The sequence below is a fragment of the Anopheles ziemanni genome, chromosome 3, assembly GCF_943734765.1.
Source record: "Anopheles ziemanni chromosome 3, idAnoZiCoDA_A2_x.2, whole genome shotgun sequence".
NCBI lineage: Eukaryota > Metazoa > Arthropoda > Insecta > Diptera > Culicidae > Anopheles > Anopheles ziemanni.
Window position 1 is genome coordinate 21,138,504 of NC_080706.1, and position 23,493 is coordinate 21,161,996.

Consider the following 23,493-nt stretch of genomic DNA (forward strand, 5'->3'; position numbering starts at 1 on the left):
TTAAAAGATGAAAACAATTTAGATAAAGCTTCAAACGGAAAACCTTAGCATATATTACAACAAAAATAGCGTTAGTGAAAGATAACGTTCTCATTAAGTACAATGAAACCGTCGAAGGAAATAAAATAACATTTCCCATCATGGTGTGGGGAATTTTGATATATGTTTTATCTGGCATAAACCTGCCCCGCTTCCGTACGGCTTTCTGAAGACTGTCATCGGAAAAACAAGCACATCAAGACACGGCTGAAACAGAATTAATGTTATGTAAATCATAAAGAATCCTCGAGAAGGAATCAGAAATGCAAACAATCGCCACCCATCTAAACTTATCCGTATATAACTGCAAGAGCAATTGCACGCAATCGAAAGTTAAAGCTACGGTCAACTACCCAATCAATACAAACTACTGAAACTCTCAATGGTAGTTTATCCACATTAGGGCATTTAAACATTATTACATTCAAAAACTGAATGCCGAATGGAATGTGCTGTGGTTTCTCACAGAAAAACATTTCTTTTTTTCTTTTTTTATGTATTATTTTGAAGACCGAAAATTATGATGCTGTTATCAAATGACTTTATTGTTCATTAATTATTTACTATCAGATCGGTAAAAGGTACGCAACGAACATTAATAGAACCGGGGGAATAGTTTTGCTTCTGCGTTTTGTCACTAAATGCATTTGTTGTACTGGAAATTTAATGCTTTATCATTATGGTATGCATATTTTGTAAATATCTAATATGCAGTTTTTTTTGCGTTATGCACTTATTAGATTCTTAATATAATAAAATACAGCTTTCTCTATCAGTATCCGCACTTACTCGAGATTCGACGTAGTGCGTAGCGCGTCTGGAGATTTAATTTGGATTATTTTTATCATTTTGAGGCCCGTTATTCCAACAAGATCGAAATTATGTGATATAACATAAGATTGATGAAAGCCAAATTTAAACTATGAGCATCATAATGCAGCATACCTTGTTGTTATAACTAGGTTGTTCGTTTTGCGACTATTTGCTTTAACATAGACGGATGGTAAAGCGGTGGAATATCTATTTTGGTGACTAGTACCGAAAGGCATCGAGAGCAAAGACAGATTAAAACTTGAAAATTGAAAATTTAAGTAGGTTACTTTAACATTGTCCAGAAGCCTTTACCACATCGAAAGAGATAATACAAAAATGGCTTAAAATAACGTTCGTAAAGAGAACAGCGCGTAAGAGCAGCACAACCAACACAAAACATGAAACTAAACAAAGAAATAAATAAAGACAAGCACAAAGATTACACTTTCTACAGGGAATATTGCCTCTGTCGGCATGTTATACAACATCGAGTCGAAGCATTCAGATGGACTGAGATTAAACAGCAAATAATGATAACTTCAAAATGGAAAGGGCTAAAATGAGTGAAGATCAAACTTTGCATCAATCGCATCAAAGCAAAATCCAGACCTCTCCCACCCGCCCGTTCAGAGGCTCTTGATGTGTTTGGAGCGTTTCACCAGAATGGAGCAAGCAGTAAGACCGTTGGAAAATTTTCCCATCTCGGACATGAAGAGCATCTGCCGTGGAGAATCGATTTTCTGCGAAAGAATCTGAGAAATGAAAGGTGCACGATAAGGTACGAGACCGCCGGTCAGTTGTGGTAAGGTACGGCACAGGTGATAAATGGTAGGGAAGCAAAACACGCGTTCATCTCACCTGAGCGGAAGCGGGAATTTCTTCGACCGATCGCGTGACCAGTGTGCCATTGATATACAGAACGTTGGCCGCAGTCTCCTCCTGGAGCGTTAGCGTATGATACGTGAAGGTGGCTTCTCGCTCGATACGTTTTAAAATTTCTTGCGATTCTTTGCTCCTGCTGACGCAGAGTACGTCCGGGCCACACATGGATACATAATACTTCAGATGATGATGCTCGGTTACCTAGAAATAGTAAAAACAGTATCACTTTTATGCCGCCCCAATATCGTGAAAAGGATCACTGTATGGAAGAAGCAGAAAAAGTATGCTGTAGCTGCATTTTAAACGTTAAGCAAGTTGTGCGGACAATGTTTTACCCACCAACAACGTCCCGTAATAAATTAAAACAGAAAAAGCTCTAGCATATTGACTATCTATAAAATATTCATGTTGCAAAATGTAAAAAAGTACCCATATTGCCCAGAAATACATGCCTTGTAAACATAACAAATATGGTTTTATAAATTTATACACATAGCGTCTATTAACTGAAGAGTTCTCGGTTTATTTAAAATTTGCGTGCATGCAAACTACAACGTGCTGGCAAGAAACCTAATGATTTTAACCGATTCAGGAGATCAATTGTTAGAGAAGTAAAATTGATTAATGCTTCAAATATAAGAATTGTTAAAATTTGGCTGATTTCATTCTAATATATTCATAACCATGTGACTGTGTAAATCAACCTGTATGACTCCACTGATTAAATCCAAGGTAATAGTGTTCACCACGTCATTAACGTCTTCTACCTATATTACAGTAACGTGTATAAGGTGCGTATGAGCCCGTCGATTCGATACCAACACAATCCGGTTACCGGGTTTACCGAGTCGGTTGAAATTTCAAGAACAGTGTTTTAACGTAAGGATCGGAAGAAAAGTGAAGGTGTTGGCGAAGAGAAGAAAAAGAGAAAGAAAGGTGAGAGAAGGAAAGTAAGATTCGAAGTGAGTAGGTAAGGCCAAAAACAGTTCCAAAATCTCCAGCCAGAAAATTCGTTCCATTTTGGCATTGGTTGCAAACTTTAGAACTAACGTGTTGATGATTCTATTTCTAATTCCACTAACTTTACTAGTACAGGCACACGTGGTAAGTTTGCTTATATCAGATATTTTTGTAAAAATATGAATCTACCAAAAATAAAGGGAAAAAATCGTAACATAGCAACGAAAATGAAGTTGGTACATATTTACATTACTGTTACAGTAGTATCAAAGAATTTATGATCGGACATATTTGGTACATCGCTAGCTCCATAATCATAAGATGATCAAGGGGAAAATGGAAAGAAAACTAACACTCAGCTGTTCTATGACATTAGCCGTATTAAGTGCAGCGGAAGGTACCTTAATTGGAACACACGGGTATTCTGGGAAGGCAGCAGCAACAGCTCGAGCGCCCGCTTCATTGGTCCACTTACTTAGACCAACAAAAAACTCTCGTCCGGTAAAAAGGACATCCCCACCATCCAGTCTTGCGTTTGGATCGGCTATTTCTGCCAATGGAAGATCCAGTTCTTTCTTGAGCACAGCCCGGACAGCTTCGACCTACAAATGTAAGGTATTAAAGTATAAGAGTATATTCTCTGAATGAAATGAAGCAAAGAAAGAGCATTCACTAACTTCCTGTGCACGGTTGGGATCGCCGGGACGACAAATTAGTGCTATTCCATTACAAACCACCGCGCAGTCTTCCACGAAAGGGCATTCGGGTAAACTCTCATCCGGTGGCAGCTCAATCACGTCCAGCCCCAGGTCACGTAGCGTTTTCACGTAGTTTTCATGCTGCAGTTTGGCCTCCTCCAGATCGATTTCACCACGTGTCCTTAAGGACAGTGGAATTCTGCAGTAGACATAGAAAAGACAATCATTCAGTTATTCGGCAAATCATTTCCATTTCGCAACCACCACGACACGACGGAAACGAAAAACAAGCTGGCAGTATGCTACTTTGATGGGCGTTGTTCTACCGGTGTTAATTGGGCGATGTTTCGAATTTATGGGCACCATTAAGTACTTACGCTTACGGGTCATGGATCAATGCCAAGAGCTCGTTAGAAGTGCAACATTACACTTACCTAGCGGTAATGGCATGTGTATAGCGGAATGGTGACGCCATGCCTGGGAATGCTCACGTTGGTCAAATTAGTACGGAATTGAATAAACGACACAGTTAGCTACCGGGATACTCTATGGGCACATTCAACACAAAACAAACAACGCTACACTGCTGAATTAAATTGTACGGGGTGGATAGGACAGGTATTTGGACTGGACCGGGATATAGTGTATTAGAAGCACAGTCAATGGACATCCACAGGAAAAGACGCACTCAAAACAATCACGCCATCAATCGATTAATCTGATTGCTTGGTAGGCGACCCGAATGGGACCTTAAATAAATTTACCCTACTCTAAACCTAAGCAATGCGAGACCTCGAACGAGAATGGATTGCAGAGGAGCGTTTTTGTTGATCTGTCAGAGAATGACGTTTATTGTATTTGTCCATCGAATTTGAAAATGTTGTTTTCATTTTGATTATGTTTATACAAGTAACGTTTAAATAAGCATTATTTAAGCACAAAAGGAATATGCTTGATGATAAGTCCTAATTCTTGTTAATGCTAAAGGTAAATCTTTTAAATTCGTTTAATGTAATGAATAGGAACCATGCATTTACCAGCCCGTGAGTTTGACGTTCGAGTTTGAAATTGATTAACACACAGGGTGATTATACGCCATCAGTGGTGGCGTAATTGTTTAGACCAGTATTATGCACAGTTTGTTTTTAGTTACTATTTATTATTAGCAACAGTTTGGGTTTTCTTTAAAAAAAAAAGAACCAAGTTTAAGCCTAATAATATATGCTATCCTTTACCATAATAAAGTTTTTCAAATTCATACTGCTCTTTCTATCCAACGAAGCCAAACGTTAGCCCACCAAAATGGCGGGCACGGAAAGTGTTGAACCTGATAGTACATCTCCCTTGTTCAGAAATGCACGACAACTAGACTCGGTCTGTGAAAAATTTGTGCGCTAAAAAAAGTGACTTCAGCTGAAAACAACATCCAACGCGGTTCGTTTCGCCCAGCAAGCGTCGGGGCAGAAAAGTGCATTTAATTCAATTCAAATCTCGCGACAGCATCACAATGGCTGACCGTAAGTTTGGGCATAGAGTATGGAATACGGATAGCAATAGTGATACGGTATTATTGGGCTTTTAGCAGCCTCTTCCGATTGTAGTGCGGTAGTGGCGGCGTCCATCTTGAAATTATTGCTCAGCATGCGTCCGCGATATCATAGCTACCTGGGGGTTGTCTTTGCAAAAAGAGTTCTCACGACCGCAAGGGTTGCAATTTTGTTTGCCAATAGACGGCGGCACACGTTGAGCTGACGCGATTTGATTTGCATTCTTTCATTTTAATTGTGACAGAATACGGCGGCTACGGCAATCAGGACTATGGCGGTGGCGTTCAGTTCAATGTACCGCCGCCATCGATTAACCAGAACTACAGTCAGCCTCCCCCGATGAATAAGTTTGGTGGTGGTGGCGGCGGCGGCGGTGGAGGTGCCGGTGGCTACGGGCCCCAGAGTACCGGTGCCGTCGGCGGTGGATATGGTGGGCAAAGTGGTAAGTCCGCTTCGTTTCCAGTTCGGGTACCATGAGGGATGTTTTAAGGAGTCGCGAGGGACGGGGTACTGGTTTCCGTAGAATATGTAAAATTCAAGGGCACTACCGAACGTTCAGGGAAGAACAAAATCGAAATGCCGATAAAGATGGTAATGACCGTGAAAAAAGGCGCGTGATATTTGTATCTTAATTTACACGTACCAATAACGGGTTTAGGTGCTTCTGTTGATAAAAAGAAAAACATATCTTAGCAGGCGGCACGACAATTCTGAAGCTAATGTGTGTTCTATATTTATCTCATCCAACGCAGATTACAATGGTGGCGGCCGTGGTAGCGGTAGCGATGGTGGATACGGTGGGGGCGGCAGTAACCGCGGTGGCGGAGGCAGCTACGACAGAAGAGGTGGTAACCAAACCGGCGGCTACAGGTGAGCATCAATCGTAGAGTTCATAGGTTATGAGCGTGTATGTCCCACTATCCTGCCGTTTCTCCAAAGATCCTTCTCTTCAATGATTTATATATTGCCGACCGCTATCAAATGTTCCGCTTCCGATGCGGATTGTCATGATATTGTACGTAAAGTATGTTGCAAGTCTAAATGAAGTCGTATGGTAACTAAGCAAGATTTCTAAACGAAGAGTTAAAGTAAAAACATTTGGATTTTCTACTTTTGTCAGTTTTTTCACAAGTTTGTATTTCTTAAATATCTACGGTCGTTTATTGTCCCTTCCTTGTACATGGAACTACGACTTTTCGCGTTATAGATTTGTTCAAAAGTTAGCAATTTTATTCATTCCATCAGTAAACCGATGGTTGCTCTGATGTGAAACATTCATTTTGATATTAACTCGATCGTGTAACTTAATAACTGATCTTCGACCGATCTTGATTTTGAGTATCTTTGGCCTACTGTACACAAAATGAACATACATGTTTTGCTATTAAAACAACAATTCAATCACTGAATTGATTTGATCTCCGTAAACAAATTCCCACTTACAACGGCGTATAAACAATGACAAACAACACAAATTATTGTGCAACCTATTTCTACTTTTACTTCCACCAACACAACCAAAACCACCATTACTCTACTTCTACTCCACTGTGTGTGTGTCCGTGTCCGTGCGATCAACAACAAATATGTAACGAAATGGTGTTTGGTTTCATGTGTTATAGCAGTGGCGGCGGCAACAAGGGTGGTTATAACAAAGGTAAACACCGAGCGACTGTTCGGTGAAAATATTATTTTTTCACTGTTCTATTCTATTATTTTACTTAGTAAATATCTACTACCAGTTATCAGTACACTGTACCTGTAAACGTTAAGAAAGAAGAGCAATAGAATTAGAGAAGATGAACTCCGTTTTGCGTATGGTATGGTATGATCTCACCTAACGCGCCTCGCGAATCGAGTCGAATCACTGATCAGATTGCTGCTAATTTACAAAGTGGTTCTTTTAAGGCTGTATTTTCGAAGAACACTTTTCTTAGCTTCGTACTCGTCTATATATTTTGTCCAATTCTGGATGTATCAATCGTAGAAGGGGCTACCATCTCATAGAACTCGAGATTGCACTGAAACTTATCACTCTTATCGCCTACCGTATACTTGTCTAGCATGTTTTCTGTTAGTTCAACTCTTTCTTTTTGTTTAAAAAGGTACGTTTTTCATTGGAATATTAATACCATGACAGGTTACAAGTTGATATACATCTTACAGTTAGTACACATTTTTTCTGCTTTTAAATCATGCGTGGCACGCAGTTAGTGCTGCCTGGACAATCATTCGATTAGAATAATGTAATACGCACCTACAATTTGGTTTTTTTTATTTGTATTGCATAGCATAGCAAAATAGGATATAAGGGTTCAGGTAATTGCGTCCTCGTTGGCACTGAGAGCTTTAGACAACTGCAGAAAGCTTTGACATATAATTTAGTTATCCAGTTTGTTCAAGTTCAATTTTTTACTTTGAGTTCTCATACGATGATCATACAGAACCAGGTGTGTGTTACTAGCACTAAATACTTAAAAGAAATGCATGAATTGAAGAATTATTACTGTAAAAACTAAAGGAAGCAACCGAAATGCTACTTGAATCGTTAACAATACATAATATGGAGTCCAAGAGACCGACCGAGAGATGTTCCGGCCCGACAGATGTTCATTGCATTAGCTCAACATGTGGCAGCCCACGGTTCTGTTTTACAAACAACGCCCTATTCTATAGAATGTTGGTTGCTTATCGGAGGTGTCCAGTGGCCAATGTGCACAATGCCATGAAACAGTTTTCTGCGTAAAACAGCGTTATGCCCTCGAAAGCTGTCCAAAGTTTTGACTGAGCTGAACCGAGGGGGAGGTCGTGAGCGTTACAGTAACAAGAGAACGTAAAGGTTTCGAACAAAAAGTGTACTTTATTTTTAAACAAAACTTAAGTTCCCGGAGAGCTGAATCAAAAAATGCACTCACATGTGGACGCGTATGCGTTTGCATCTTTTCTTCTCTATTTCTCTCTTTACCATCCCCTTCCCAATCCACTACGAACTTTTCGCCCATCTATTCTACCCGTGTTCTTGGTGCGACTCGTACCTGATGGCCCGCGCGACTCGCCCATTCTAGATGGGGCTGAAATGATCACGCAAGAGGATACGATCTTCATCCAGGGCATGACGCCGGAGACGACAGAGGAAGAGATTGCCGAACGGTTCGGATCGATTGGCGTTATCAAGGTGAGTTGAAAACAGCACGAAAGAATCGCGGCCGGCGCTATTTAACACAGTGTTTTGTCCCCATATCCCTACACCGTAGCGCGATAAGCGGACACAGAAACCAAAAATTTGGATGTACAAGGACAAAGAGACGGGAAAAATGAAGGGAGAGGCCACAGTCACGTACGATGATGCGAGTGCGGCTCAGTCGGCCATCGGATGGTTCGACAACAAGGAGTTCAATGGTGCCGTCGTCAAGGTGACGCTTGCACAGCGCTACAGCAACTGGCAGAACAAGGGTGGAAGCCGTGGAGGATTTAACAAGGGGGGAGGCGGCGGTGGTTTCGGTGGCGGAAACCGCATGGGAGGTGGCGGCGGTGACTTCGGTGATCGTGGCTCCGGATATAGCCGTGGTGGCGGCACTAGTGGCAGTGACCGAGAAGACACACGCTCCCGACCACCGCCCATGGGAGGTGGTGGACGCGGCGGCTTCGGTGGTGGTGGTGGTGGCGGCGGAGGTAGCGGCGGTCAGGATCGTGAGGGTGACTGGAGCTGCGGAGAGTGTAACAACAAAAACTTCGCCTGGCGCAATGAATGCAACCGTTGTAAAGCACCGAAAGCGGATGGGGCCGGAGGTGGCGGATCGTCCGGTGGAGGTTACGGAGGTAATCGTAACGGCGGTGGTGGTGGCCGCGATCGCGGTTCATTCGGTGGGGGCCGTGGTGGTGGTGCCGGAGGACAAGACCGTGGTGGATACGGTGGTGGAAACCGAGGAGGACGAGACAACAGTGGTGGCGGAGGCTACGGTGGTGGGGCGATGCGTGGAAAGTAAGTGTTTTCGTTTTTCCCGACGGGACCCGGTACACTATGGTCATAAATAATGGAACCGTTTTTATTTTTTGCTCTTCTAGCGAAAGGAACAACAGAAACGATCAACGGCAGCGCCCATACTAGTGTGAGAGAGAAAGTCGCAGAGGAAAGCAGGATACGACGACGATACATTGCCAACTGGGACTGAATATCACAAGCAGCTTTCACCCAGCAGAACGATGTTAACCTTTAATTGTCAATATGTTTACTATTTAAGCGTAGTAAAACAAACAGAAAGAAGCCACCAGAAAAGACCGGTGTGCGACCGAACGCAATTTTGGTAGGAGTTCTTCAAAACCGCCTCGTAGAAGATGAGCCATTTAAATAAACAAGAACAAAATTAAAAGAAAAGATATGTACCACTCCGTACCACCAACTTTTCGTATCAAATAACATTGCGAATACTATATGTCGTCCAACAGCATCACATTGGTGTCCTCCGTACACAGCTCGTGTTCGATTGTATGTCAGCATAATCACCTTGATCATCTTGGCAATTAATATGCGACACAAATACGGCTATAAAACATGCAGAAGCAAAGATGAGTACACTTAAGTCAGCCTCACCAGTGGCGGAAATAATATAATTCAGGTTTAACGTCTTGGCGGCGTAATGTTCAGAAAACAATACAACTAATATAACAGCTTCGGGATGCAAGATAACGTCAACATTCGCTCAATTATAAGATTTCGCCAAAAGGTATGCTGAAGGTTGCCCCATGCAAATCAATTGGAAGGCAGTGGAAAATAATTGTGGCACAGAACCAGATCGATTTCTTATCCCTGTTTTGGTAGAGGTGAATGATTATAATAAAAACTCCTTTTTATCTTATGACACATTGCTAGATGAATACAAAGGCATTCTGTTTGTCATCCAAGTAGAATAAATGCACGAGCATAATTCAAATGTACTGGAGAAAAGGGATGTCGGTATTGCAAAATGTATTATTTGCGTTTTTGTTTGTGCTCCATAGCGTTACATTGACAGGGAAATAGAAGTAGGCCGTAAGAATGAAGGAAGGTTGATAAGAGCAACCATAAGGAGCAATCAGGACATCAGCACCTAGTATAAACCGCACACTCGTGCTGGCGCTAGCATTAATTGGGTCCCTCAACCAGCCCGACCGCCGGAAGGGACAGCTTCGAAGAGAAAACAAACAAGAATATCCACCGTCCTCCAGATCCAACTGGACGCAGGGGAGCTTTACCATGTAAACGAACGTAAATCGGATGTGAATAAATGAGAAGGAAAAAAAACTGTGTCTCAGTTCTTTCTGTCCAACAGTAAAGAAAATGCATTTACATTTACCACAAGTTGGCTAATATTTTGAAGAAACCGGTACCACCACTATTTTTTCTTACAGTGTGTCCATAGAATTTCCATTTGTTTTATTGTACGCCCAATCAACATCATTACCGTTATAATTATTGTTATCGTTAGTTATATTTAATACTCTCTATATATGTACAATAATCAAGCTAAACTAAACATTATCCTCCAGCACGTTTAACACATGTTACGGAAGCCGAAGAAAGGGTAGATGTGTAGGCAAAACACATGTATATGCCACATGGAAAATCTAGATTCGAATAAAAACCGACCCAGCTACACAGCAGCACATAAATGAACTAATTGGGACATATACATAATTTAAAACATTAGCCTAGATCTACTTGGGTGCACGTTGCTGAATTCAATCGTGTACCTTTTTCCTTTTGTGAGTGTTTGCGCGTGGAGAAAAGAACAGGCTAAATCATCTATTTGATTTACTAATGTACACCTTCGTTGTTTTGCATAATGCATTAACATTAAGCACAAGCCAGAGTACGGTGATTCGGCTCGCATATAACGTTTCATTGCGAGAGCGGGGCAAACCCAAGACGTTTTAATATGTACGCCCAAGTGTAAAACACGATACGGAACAACGCAAATGATCGTTAGCGGAAATTAGCTATTTTATGCCATCCATTTGGCCCGTTTGCTGCAGCTAAGCATAAGTACATAGTACCTTCGTTTTTTGGCTCACCTGCTTTGGCCTCGAGCGAGAGTGATGAGGGCCACAAGAACATTTTCCCACAAATAAAAAACAAACTGGCATTTTGCGAAACATCCACCATGATTCTGTCACAGCTGCTGGAACTCATAGGAGCAGGAGGTCGGTGGCCCAGATGCTAATTCTACCGTATCACCTAAAGTAAAGTCCTATGTCAGTTTGCTTGCTTTGTACCTGCACACATGACTTTCCTAGCTTATCCTTTAAGGAAGATTAAAACGAACAAAGTATACACAAAGAAACCCAGTTTGGGGAGGGCTCCAGACGCTGTTAAATAAAATTGATCCGATCAAAGTAGTCTCCTCACCACCATGGAGTGTTTTTCGTTTCTAGAGAGACAGAAGCTACGATAATAGGAAAAATCCAATGGGGGTTGACATACGAATCGTTATGTTCCGAGTACATGGTTAATATTAGCCGTGTTTCTCACTGATTACCAATACCTGAGACACCGTTTAATCCCTTGGTTATTCCGAAGCACACAAATTAACCATGTATACCAAAGCTTCCGAACACAACACACTGTGTTCCTGCGGGACATGAACTGAACGATAATAAATTGCACGGCTGCTGGGATTACTATTGTTTCTGCGGGGCTTCTTATTGCACATGCCTAGCTAAGGGGTTTTCCCTGCTTGTTATCCTTTTGCCATGGCAACACGAGCAGATCTGCTCGTTATTGTGTTTAAAATAATGTAGTTCTGTTTCTGCGTTTTACGATAACCGAAACAGAGCGGTTGCGCGATAAGGTACTCGTAGCAGACGGGACAGCAGGGGACAGCTTCTCGATGCGATTGCTGCCTCTGGAGCACTGGACTGGAAACATTCAAATGAAACGCGAAATCCATCGATCAGCAGCGGGCATGTGATGACGGGTTGGATTTGTAAATGTTCAACGAATCTGCCCTACGCTAGCCATCGTCTGCTTCCTAGCCTATTTACCGGTTAATTATTTGATAAAAGGATTCACCAGCTGTGATGCATCGTGATGGTGATACGGGTTCCAAGTATTCGCTGTCGGTGCTGGCGCCTGTTGAGGTTGCTGCTGCTGTTGCTGCGCTTGCTGTTGTTGCTGTTGCTGCTGCTGCTGCTGTTGTTGCTGCTGTTGTGCTTGCTGCTGTTGTGTTGGTTGCGGACCTTGCTGTTGCTGCTGTTGCTGTTGTGGAGGTGGCTGTTGTTGTTGTAGTTGGGAGGCCGGTGGTTTCGTGTCGACCAGATCACCGTCGCCGGGACCATTCGGATTGATCGAGTGTATTGACGAGTAGTGTCGTTTTAGGTACAGCTCCGAGTTAAAGTGCTTCTGGCAGATGGGGCAGCAAACGGCCGTCGGATTGTGTATCAGTCGCATGTGCTGACGTAGGTTGGACACGTTCGAGTACAGCCGTGAACAAACGGGACAGCAGCGGGGCGTCAAACAGTTGGCCTTATCGTCCGCGGAACGGTTGCTGCTTCGACTGCTGCGACCCTGTTTGCTTTTGTCACCGTTGCCACCGCCCGCACTTCCGCTGCTGCCGCCACTGCCACCTCCCGGCCCACCACCGCTGTTGTACTTCATGCTCTGCTCCGAGTTGACGGAAATATTGTCCAGCGATTTTTCCATCCAACTACTGTCATCCTCCGATTTGTACTCGTGCACATTATGGCCATGGCTGCCAGAGCCACCGGGTTGATTCGGCCCCGCACCGGATACCGGCGGTGCGGTAGCTTGTGGGAACCCAGCTAAAAAAAAAACGTACACAACAAGGAATAAAACTTCGCCATCCTCATTAACGTTACAAACGCCCGCCAGCCTCAAACATACCATTGTTTATCGTCGTCAAATGACCCATCGGGTTGCGAGGATTGTTCTTGTCTGCGTACGTATCCATACTGCAGTAGGTCGGCGATTGATGGGTGCCAGGTTCACTGTCGAGGTATTCAACCATTTCCACTTTTGGCTCTACGTTAGATACTGCAACAGGATGAGAATCTCACTGTCTTTGCCAACGCAAGCGGCCGACACACTTACCACTTCCGTCCGGTGCACCAGTCGCCAACGAACCATCGGCCGTCGTTTTCACCCGTTTGATGTTGAGCACCGACGAGCCTTGCAGATCGCCAAGGTCGGTTCGTTTTCGGCAGAATTCGTCCAGTATGTGTTCGCTCTTACCGTCGAGGCGTAGCGTGTCCTGGTGGTTTGGTGGGATTATCAAATCTCCCTGCAGTTAACAGAAAGTCACGATTGAAAGCAATACTTCACGCGTAGCCAAAGGACACTCCTAACCGGGTTTTGTGTTTTACTTACATTGTTTTCTTTGCTCAATCCTCGGATCTGTAATCCTTCTGCTGTTTTTATGAACTCCTTCAGGTTCTCGTTAGTGATGTGCACCTCACCAAGATACATGTACTGTAGAATTGCCTTAAGCACATCATATTTCACATCGTTCATGAAGAACACCGGATGAGGCGAGGGATTTTTCTACGATAGAATTGAGGTTAAATTATGCAGGTTTTCTGTTGCTCTCCTTCCAAGTTTGTACCGAGACAGAACAACAAGTGTTACCTTTAGCAGCTCTTTGAAGTACGGACTGCAGGCGAATAGTACCAGTTTGTGCGCGGTTAGCATGCGACCCTCGCAGGCAAACGTTATGTCCACCAGGTCGTCATCTTCGCGTAGCTTCTCAAACTGTGTGCTCACGTTTTTCTGGAAGTTGTTCCACTTCAGATAGAACAGTTCGTCATTGTTGACGAACGATTTCTCCACCAGTCCGGACGACATTTCGATGCCCCCCGGGAGGACGGGTTTGTTGTTATGCTTTCCGTTCGAAACGCAACTTTTGGGTCGCTTCTGGGGTAGGGTAAACACGACCCACAACGGTGGCCGTTCTGACCACACACGGTTGGGTAGATTCACACCACGAAAGCTTAGTGCACCGTTTTGTTTGTTGGGCAGGCTTAGTCAATAGCTGCAACGCCTCAAACGATTTTATCGGCGGTTCAACCGTGGATAACAAACTGCTGCTTGCATGCGTTGATTTTCACTACACCATTATCGCGCACTGCCAGCGCAGTTCGAAATTGCTGGGCGGTAGCTTTTCGATGCAGAAATGTCGCACTTTTCACTACGTACACTGGCCATCGATTTTCAGTGCAGAGACACCATCGAACGGGTACGCCAGCGATGCCAGAAACAGCATTTCTTCAACGAATTAAACCATTAAAAGTAATTACTCGAGTCGTCTCTTTTTTCGTATGTATTTTTGTAAAATTGACAATTAACTGTCATTAGCGATGCGGTCGATGCCGTCCGTGCATTAAGAGTACGGTCGATGCTGTTTTCGAGCAAGCCGTGTGCCTTTATGGTATATCACGGAAACTAGTGGTCGAATTTATTTCTAAAAAAGGCTTTCCTTTGTTGATTAAAATTGAAATAAACTGATGCTGCGCTTCAAATAATTTAAATATATTTTTTAAGCATCATTTCATAATTCACAATAATCTAAATTGTTAACTGTGAGAAGAAGCACAAGTGAAAATCTGACAGCTCGAAACTATGTCGAGTAGTTTGTGTTTCCGAATTTGGTTTTGACATCACGTTGCTTTTTTCACGCAGTTAGCAATCCGCACGGTTTCCGTTTAAACAAACTTCAACTGACTACCTAGCCGGCCGGAAGAGAACCGTTGCTGATTATCCAAGGGGCCGACATGTCCTATCCAACCGTCCCGATTTGTCGTATTTGTCTTTCGAATGATGAACTTCAGGTATCTCTTTACAGTGGATACGCACAGCGCAGGGCGTTGTTGACGAAAATCCGCGTTTGTTTACCGATCAAAATCACTCCGGGAGACACCCTTCCCGTTACGGTTTGCAGCCAGTGTATCGAAAAGTTGGACCAGTTCTACGATTACCATTGCAAATCTGAGACATCACAAAGGATTCTAACAGAAGGGGAAGGAAACTGGGATGCTCGATATCATCGTATCACCCGTGCAAGACACATCGATCAAACCGCACCGTGTCCAAGCATTTCGGCAGCTCCGACAATCGCTAACCCATTGCCGGATGTGATCAAAGCATCCAAGACGATGAACGACGAAACGGAACAATTATTAACACAATCTCCACAAGTAAAGAAAGCAGCTGCGGCTGATGGCGTAAGTATTAACAGATTGTCAATATGGAATGCCATAAAATGTTATTCTCATACGTTTCCATTTCTTCTACATCTTCAGCCCAACGATGTTGCATCCGAAGGTTCGACGATGAGTTTTTTGCATAATACACAAAATAGTAAAAGGAGAAACAAACATAAGTCTTCATCAAAATATAAGGATTTCATTTGTTATTAGGATATCCAATGTTTTATTGCTCCAAAATAATCATTAAATAAATACTTAGACTACTTACGCTGCACGCAAAACATTGGACTATCGTAATATAACATCGATCACACTGACGACAACTGATACCAACTTATTTTTGGTACCGTTTGTAGCAGACGCGTCGTTTCGTAGGTTTCAAATGATTGCATCACCTCTAGTTATAAAATTCTAATAATCTGATTATTTTTCTTTCCTTTCTAGAATGGGAACTGACGGAAGCAGACTCTAATGACCTTACAAGCAACGAACCCAAAGCACGTTGTGCTCCTTTGATGAACTGTGCTAAGTTTGTAATACCTCTAGAAGGAAATACAAATAGGTCTAGAACAGTTCGGAACCTACTGTGCTCTTGCCTTATGCCAGAAGTACTGCATGTAATTGACCCGAAGACAAAGATCAAATGTGACTGGAATGGAGCACCACGCGTGTGCCCTTTAAAACTCAACTGCCTCTGCTACATTGCCAATGGTAAGGTAAGTTCCTTCTCATGTATAAACCGATCTCGGGGGTTTCCCTCCAATTATGCTTCAATATACGTGTACTATTGCCTCGATTCTTTGTGTGTAATCCAACCGGGGTAGTGTGATTCCTAACGTTTGTTTGTCGACCTCCTTATCATAGGTTTGGTTTTGGTCACGCTTTTTCTACCCGTGGTCGATTCGCATCCTGTTGCATTATTATCAATAGTTCAGGTCGGTATGTTATGTGGTAAAAAGTGTACGTTATCAAATTTTGCTCAATAAATCAGTTACGTATTTGCCTATTATTTTTCGGCGATTGCATGGCATAGTGGTTGTTACAATAATAACATCACATATTTGAATACATTAATTCTTCTTCTTCTTCTAGGCGTAACGACCTCTTGGTCATGCCTGCCCATTAAGAGCTTACGAGACTTGTTTCCCTGTTGTACGTGGATAGTCAGTCCTCTCGTACAGGGGAGGGTTCGGTCTCGGTTGGGATTCGAACCCACGCCGTCGAGGTGGTGAGCCCCGGCGCTCATGGGCCAATTTTCTAACCGGCGCTACCGCTCGGCTGTTGCGGACCCCCAATACATTAATTATTTACCTTAATTATCGTCCAATGCACCGAGAGGAAATCTTTTCTGCCCATTGATTGCCTAGAAACTTAAGTCTTGCTATACACTTTGAACATCATCATCTCCACCAAAGTGAGTTGAAAAAGACTAATACTGATAACATGTTTCTGAATTATAAGAGAAACCACTACTAAACGTATTTTAAATGTTTGCAAACAAAGTAATGGATATCGATTTGTTCAACGTATAGGTTGTAAATGATCGTAGTAAATTATCGGCAATCATGAAGGGACATTACAGGGATTTTCAGATGATATCATAACAGCAGCAGCATTATTTCTTACTGCAGCACAGGATATTCCAACTGCATCAGTTGATTTTATAACGCGATCATGTTTATAATAACTTTGCCAGTTGAAGTCAGAATCGTAGCAGTTGATATTATAATCCTGGTACAGCAACTTCAGCGAAGTACGCAACTATCATAGGTCTCCATCCGGTTGAATCCGGTTGAATCCGAGGTGCTTCTACTGATCATGGTACCATAAATGCTTCCGAGCAACACTGTTGAATACAGAACAAAAGGCATGCATCGAGCAAAGCTGGAGGATAGTGAATCAAAACGAAACTTGTCGAACTAGTCGATTTTAGCCTCCGCATTCGCGTCCTTCTTATGCGGCGATGGGGACATATGTTAGTTGCGTACTTCGCTTAAACTGCTGTACCAGGATTATAATATCAACTGCTACGATTCTGACTTCCTTCGATTGGTGCCTTCGATTAGTCAACTTATTTCTAAGATGAAGTTGTTCTATATGTGTAACAATACAGTCCCCAGTTGTTGCTTGCTGCAGTCTGTGAATACATATGATCGCGCATGGTGTAACATACACTGAAGATCGTTTATCGATCCTATACGATGTGTGTGTGGTTTCTCCGTCTTATATTGCAAACTAAAGAATAAAAAACCCACTCCGCGGTGGCAATTAGCAGCGAGATAGGCGACAAAAATCCCCAGGTCTGCGCGATAGGGAACCACCACGAGATGAGATGGTGCGTACTGCGAGCATGGAAGGTTCAGTCGAGTTGAAACCTTCGTCCTGGGCAGTACGCTAAATTCAGAAATGGATCCCATCAAATATTTATTGCTGCTTTTAACAGTCGCCACGCTCCGTAAGTTGCAAACAAAAAGTCGTGTGTGTAAAGTATTGTGCTTGGTTTTATGGGCATAATTTGCTTTCCTTTGTAGAGTGGACACTGTCTGAGGCAATGCTCACATGCAACGACGCCAAAGATCGATGCGTCCCTTTGATGAACTGCAGGCAATTTTCGAAACTTGTGAGAGCAAATAGAAGTAAGGAGGCATCGTTTAAGAAGTTATTGCGCCAGCGTATTTGTAAGCCGGAAGTGGAAGTACAAAATACACATGTATGCTGTCCGAAGCAACAAATCGAGTGTGCATTCAACGGTAACGGCGTGTGCGCTTTGAAAGCCAACTGCCCTCTCCTGCAGTCTATGGAAGAGGAAAATATTCCGCAAGAAAGCCTGTGCTACGTCCGCAATGGAAAGGTAACGTCTTTCTCATGTACAAACCGTTCCCGGGAGCTTTCCTCTAATTGTGCTGTTGTACACATTTTCCGATTCTAGAGCTATTACTGCTGTACCGATCCGTACTGTGTAATCCAACCGGGGTTGTGCGATCAGGACCATACGGATAAAATCCTTGTGAGCCCTCCATCAGCCTTTCCAAAGTGTATGATTAAACGTAAGGTTGGCTCGACGGTACCAAAACAGTTGTGTGATTATAATTATGCGCCATCTAATTCAAACGATCCAGCGGACTTGGTGTGCTGTGGCAAGGAGCAACCGAATCGATTGATAGCCCATATTAAGGCGGCAAAGCTAGCGAAAAAGCCATGCGGTAAGATCGATTCGAATTCGAACAAAGTATGGAACGGAACGCATGCTGAGGAAGGGGAATTCCCTTGGATGGCGAGTCTGGTTTATCGTAGGCGCGGAGTATCCTGCAGTGGAACACTGATTCACCCATCATATGTGCTAACGGCATTGCACTGCGTTAAACCTGGCCTGACCAAGGTGCGTCTAGGATTGCGTGATCTAAGAAAAGCCGGTCAATCCACCGAAATGCAAGAAATTTCCATTGCCGAGCGTATACCTAATAAAATGTACGACGTCGCACTCCTACGCCTGACCAAACCGGCCCAGATCGATGGTTCTTTGGTACATCCTATATGTCTACCGCTGTACGCTAGCCTTCGGATGAGCGTTCCCAAAAGGCTCACCATTGCTGGATGGGGTTTGACGGAAAACCAGAAATTATCACCCATTTTGCTGAAGGCAGACACGCCCGTTGTTGCATCAGGGAATGAAGAATGCCCGAAAAAGTTTGAAGTATGCATCGGTGGCGAAACAGCGCAGAGCAATCAGTGTCCTGGAGATTCCGGAGGTCCGTATCAGGCCTTGGACGTTTTCAACAATGAACACATGCGGTACGTCCAGTTCGGTATCATCTCTAATGGTCAAGCTTCATGTAGATCAGCACAAAAATTGAACAATGGATTGCTAGTTGGATACGTTATTGACTGGATTTTGGACAATATGATAATCTAAGACGGTCGCTTGGAAATGTTGATTTCCAGTGTTCTAGTAGTTAAAAAAAAAACTCAAAACGACTGTCGTTATAACTGTAATCTTGCTGCCAAACAAACATTATTATGGAATGGAAGCATAGAATGGGAAATGCGTTCCTTCTACCTTCTGTATGATACTCTTTTTCTTCCTAAGAAGTTAAAATAATAAGAAATGTTTATATTATAGAAGAATTTGAATAAATATATTTGATTGAAAACTATGTTTAGTCGTTTTCGATTAACACAAATCAATTGATCAACGTGTCGTAATAACTTTGCACTACTTTTTCTCATTTGCAACTGATAATTTACTTCCTTAAATTACTTGAAATAAACTCTTTTTTATTTCGGAAAAGGACTCCGGTATACGGGTTTTCTCGAATTAAATTTGTTATTAGCACTGTGCAATTAGTTAACTAACAATTGACGTTTAATAGCCCTGTTTACATAACATTTCCACTTGACCCGCTTCAATTGGTATTAGAAATTCGTTCCATTATCTGTGGGCACGTCGTCGTTTTATAAATGTTGCTATTTCTGGCTGACATCTCTATCAACTGAACGGCAATCCTGTGTAAAAAAGAAAATTTAAAAAAATCGACACGACCGCATTCGGTTTTTGTAAGCGAAAATAATCTTGTAGGTTATCAGTTCCATATGCTCGCAATTTAATTTTGCTCCCTCCACTCTAGTGCTTGATAATAAAGAAAAGGCTGAAATCCCAAAGCCGATTATGTCGCAATTTCGGAAAAGGCAACATCGGGGTAAAGCCGCAATGCAGCTTCAAATAAACTTTATCAACAACTGGAACTTTTAGGTTCTGGAGAAGTATGAAATAGAACAATCTCATCTCATGCACACTTGCGGTTGCACCATCGTGCAGACGAGCTACCATAGCAACGGAAGAAGTAGAACAGAAAATTGCAAAAATCGATTCAAAGTAGCAAAGTCCGTATGCTCATGACATGTGTAAACACGGCCCGAGCATGTCTCGGGATGCACAATTCGCTTCATTGATGAAACTCAGAGGAATCCCAGCAAGCCGAAGACCGGTTAGACGAATTATGAATCATTCGTTCTTTTTTGCCAGTCTCTTTTGCACTCTTCCGTCAACAGGGGACTCCCCATCTGTGACCCATTGAGTATGCATGCTAGAAATGACCAATAAAGAGTTCATGCTGAGGGTGTGCAAAAATCCCCCCAGTTGAATAAGCATGCTTTTATAGTGGTTTTAAATACCAAAATGAACAATTTATGTACAATAAAAATAAAATAAAACATTAAAGCCCGCCAAATGTTCGCTTGCCAACATGAAGAGCGTGTTGAACCAGTACGCTATAGCGAAATGAAGAAAACATAGTTTTTGCAAACCAATTTTACGTTAACGGCGTTGGACCACGCCTCAGGAACAAATTCGTCAGAGAGATGAATAGTCAGCCATAGCTTTCATATATGATGTAGTAAAATTTATGACAAATATATAAATACTTGTACTAGCCTTAAAATGAACTAGCCTGGGCAAGTACCTTTTGAGCGGCAAATATTATTTTACATACTTTTGAATCATATGCGGAAAGTAAGGAATGTAATCAGAAAACATCTTTGATTCATCAGTCGGTAGTATTACACTACTTACGAATCATTTATGAGTAACAGCACAGCTTCAAGTTCCCAACCACGTGGGAAACTACCGTCGCGGTGCATGTGCAGGGTTCCCACGCGTTAAATTCTTACGAAGCGCTTAGATGCAACGGTTGGGCAGTCCGATCTAGCGTCTCGCATGCGTGACATCTTCTTTCTTGAATATGTTTTGAAAGGTTACATCGAGTGTGTCGTCCGTCCGCAGGATGTGCGCGCACGGTTGAACAGATGCGTACGATATGAAGGAAGCCCCGGCGTGGGCGTCTACAACACGACGCAGTATTACGAGCTGGCCGTGACGTAGAAAGTGAGAAATAAATAAATGCAAACACCCAGCAAACCGCCATCGTCATTCTATGCTCTGTGGTGGAAGTTGGTTTGTGACGTTCTACACTTCACTAATGCGCATTGCACGTACTTGCTAGACGAACGAGACATGCCTCTGAAACCCGGTCCGCCATACATATCGATCAAAACCGGCTAGTGGATGCTAGAAACCGATAATTCTGTTTACACTGGGTTTATTAGGTATGATTACTTTTCAACCCAACCGCCACCATCGTGAATGGATCACATTGTTGACGGCTCTTTTCCACCCCTCAATCAGCCATGCCCGCGTTATCAAGACTTACTCTACTGAGGCACACACACACACATAGGAATCCGCCGAGTTGGAGAAAGTGATACTCGTTTACGCGTAACGATCACCGACAGAAGGAGGCTCGTCCCGCCACGAACGCCATCAGTCGTTAGGTGAACGTTCCAAGAGTGACGCACAATGTGGTACCGGACAATTCCGCTCGTTGCTGTCATCGTTTGGGTCTGGCTGGGACTACCTCAAACAACTGGTAAGTGATTTATCCGCCCAAGTACTCAGTAACCGCTAGTCGTTAGCTATGGCCGAGTGATTGTGCAATCGCCATCCGGATGTAATACTTTATTTCCACGACACTTCCCCCGCAGTGGCCACTGGGTACCCTTGCGCGTTGCGTCAGTATTCGAGTGGATCGGTCTGCGTGTGTAATGTGACGTACTGCGACACGCTGGAGTTTGAGGATCCGACGGTGCCGGGCAGCTTTGTGCTCGTGTCGAGCAGCTCCGGTGGTCTGCGATTCGCCTTGACCAAGGGCAGCTTTTTGCGCACCAAAGGCGGACCGTCGTCACCGCCACCACCGAGGAAGCGGTCGAGGGCAACCGAGAATGACATCACGATCACGATCGATCGGACTCGTCGGTATCAGACGGTGGAAGGTTTCGGCGGTGCCTTTACCGGTGCCGTTTCGTACAATTTGGCCAAGCTGCGTGCGCCGCTGCGGGAAAGTCTCTACAAATCGTACTACTCCAAAGAGGTAGGAATCGGCTACAGCTTCATGCGCATTCCGATCGGTGGCTGCGATTTCGATCTCGACCCGTGGGCCTACAACGAGCTCCCGACGAACGATGGTGCGCTGTCGAACTTTACCACCCTGGACGATCGAGATTTGGTCAAGGTGTCGCAAATCAAGCAGCTCATGGAGGTAACGAACAACAGCGATATACGCGTTATTGGCGCTGCCTGGAGTCCTCCGCGGTGGATGAAAACGAACAACGACTGGACCGGGGCGAGTCGGCTGAAACCCGAGTACTATCAGGCCTGGGCCGACTACCACGTGCGCTACCTGGAGCTGATGAAAGCGGCCGGGCTAGAGTTTTGGGCCATTTCGACTGGAAACGAGCCGCTCAACGGGGTGATCGGTTTTCTCTTCATCCACTTTATGAGCCTAGGCTGGACGGCACCAGAACAGGGGCGCTGGGTCGGCCAGTACCTGGGACCGACACTGCGTAAATCTTCCGTGAGCTCGGTAAAGCTGTTCGGTTGCGACGATCAGCGGTACACGTTTCCCTGGTGGTTCAAGTTGATGGATCAGGGTCATGCCAATGCGACCAGCTACCTGGACGGCCTGGCGGTACACTGGTACTGGGATGGTGTTGCCCCGCCGGCTCTGCTTGACCAGACCGCCACCAGCTACCCCGGCAAGTGGATCTTCAACACCGAGGCGTCGCTGGGCGATAAACCCCTGCAACAGCATCGGCCCATTTTGGGCTCGTGGGAACGGGCCGAATCGTACATTCTTTACGTGCTGCAGGATTTGCAGCACAGCGTCAACGGGTGGATCGACTGGAACCTGGTGCTGGACGAGCGCGGCGGTCCAAACTACGCGAAAAACTACGTCGAAAGCGCGGTGATCGCCAACATTACCTCGAAGGAGGAAGCGTACAAACAACCGATCTTCTACGGGCTCGGACATTTCTCGCGCTTCATTTTGCCCGGCTCGGTGAGGCTGGATGCTCAAAGTGCAAGTAGCAACGTGGTGGCATTGGCCTTTGAACGGCTGGACAACAAAACCGTCGTGGTGTTTTACAACAAGTAAGTACACTCAAGTAGCGACTCTTGAGTAGAGGATTTCTCAGCTTCTATCTTATCTTTCAGAGCCAATACCCAGTCAATTGTGCGGATCGAAGACAAACGGTATGGCAGTATTCGACTCCAGCTTCCCGGAAAGTCGGTCCATTCGTTCCTATACGCTTAGGGTTAAGATATGGAACAATTTTTTTTGTTTCAATTAGGCTATATAAGGATTAAAAATAGAACAAACAGATCATACGTTGGACATAAGGCATTGCCGATTTACTGTCATTGAGGTACCATCAGAAATATCGTCGATTAAGCGAACACCAGTAATGCTAACATATCATTGTCATTATAATGCGAATTACTCTAAATCATTCTGAAAAATAAGCAC

The 23,493-nt window shown here is 43.7% G+C and overlaps 6 protein-coding genes across 8 annotated transcripts; 4 read left to right on the forward strand and 2 right to left on the reverse strand.

The window, feature by feature from the left end:
* Window positions 1-1,245: 1,245 nt before the first annotated feature.
* Window positions 1,246-3,867, reverse strand: LOC131287313 (N(G),N(G)-dimethylarginine dimethylaminohydrolase 1). The gene is made up of 5 exons (XM_058316350.1): window positions 3,827-3,867; window positions 3,372-3,591; window positions 3,096-3,296; window positions 1,711-1,935; window positions 1,246-1,604 (listed from the first exon to the last, which is right to left on the reverse strand). Exons 1-5 carry the CDS (start codon window positions 3,865-3,867, stop codon window positions 1,479-1,481), a joined length of 813 nt encoding a protein of 270 aa, XP_058172333.1. The 3' UTR covers window positions 1,246-1,478.
* Window positions 3,868-4,768: 901 nt separating this feature from the next.
* LOC131286416 (RNA-binding protein cabeza-like) lies at window positions 4,769-9,047 on the forward strand. Its single transcript, XM_058315363.1, has 7 exons — window positions 4,769-4,909; window positions 5,184-5,381; window positions 5,692-5,809; window positions 6,562-6,596; window positions 8,005-8,114; window positions 8,194-8,921; window positions 9,005-9,047. Exons 1-7 carry the CDS (start codon window positions 4,900-4,902, stop codon window positions 9,045-9,047), a joined length of 1,242 nt encoding a protein of 413 aa, XP_058171346.1. The 5' UTR covers window positions 4,769-4,899.
* A 2,764-nt stretch (window positions 9,048-11,811) lies between these two features.
* Window positions 11,812-13,930, reverse strand: LOC131287380 (transcription factor GAGA-like). 3 transcript variants are annotated; one of them, XM_058316425.1, is made up of 5 exons: window positions 13,560-13,930; window positions 13,302-13,475; window positions 13,029-13,215; window positions 12,819-12,968; window positions 11,812-12,736 (listed from the first exon to the last, which is right to left on the reverse strand). In XM_058316425.1, the coding sequence occupies exons 1-5, from the start codon at window positions 13,773-13,775 to the stop codon at window positions 11,967-11,969; spliced, it is 1,497 nt and encodes a 498-aa protein (XP_058172408.1). In that variant the 5' UTR covers window positions 13,776-13,930; the 3' UTR covers window positions 11,812-11,966. The 3 variants fall into 3 exon arrangements, with proteins under 3 accessions (XP_058172408.1, XP_058172407.1, XP_058172406.1); XM_058316424.1 differs by having other exon boundaries at window positions 12,819-12,956; window positions 13,026-13,215; XM_058316423.1 differs by having other exon boundaries at window positions 13,026-13,215.
* A 719-nt stretch (window positions 13,931-14,649) lies between these two features.
* On the forward strand, window positions 14,650-15,388 carry LOC131288479 (uncharacterized). The gene is made up of 2 exons (XM_058317617.1): window positions 14,650-15,151; window positions 15,230-15,388. The coding sequence occupies exons 1-2, from the start codon at window positions 14,702-14,704 to the stop codon at window positions 15,344-15,346; spliced, it is 567 nt and encodes a 188-aa protein (XP_058173600.1). The 5' UTR covers window positions 14,650-14,701; the 3' UTR covers window positions 15,347-15,388.
* A 2,154-nt stretch (window positions 15,389-17,542) lies between these two features.
* Window positions 17,543-19,049, forward strand: LOC131284336 (CLIP domain-containing serine protease HP8). The gene is made up of 3 exons (XM_058313191.1): window positions 17,543-17,591; window positions 17,668-17,987; window positions 18,066-19,049. Exons 1-3 carry the CDS (start codon window positions 17,543-17,545, stop codon window positions 19,047-19,049), a joined length of 1,353 nt encoding a protein of 450 aa, XP_058169174.1.
* A 2,439-nt stretch (window positions 19,050-21,488) lies between these two features.
* Window positions 21,489-23,280, forward strand: LOC131284337 (lysosomal acid glucosylceramidase-like). Its single transcript, XM_058313192.1, has 3 exons — window positions 21,489-21,558; window positions 21,674-23,117; window positions 23,181-23,280. Exons 1-3 carry the CDS (start codon window positions 21,489-21,491, stop codon window positions 23,278-23,280), a joined length of 1,614 nt encoding a protein of 537 aa, XP_058169175.1.
* The last annotated feature ends 213 nt before the right edge of the window (window positions 23,281-23,493 follow it).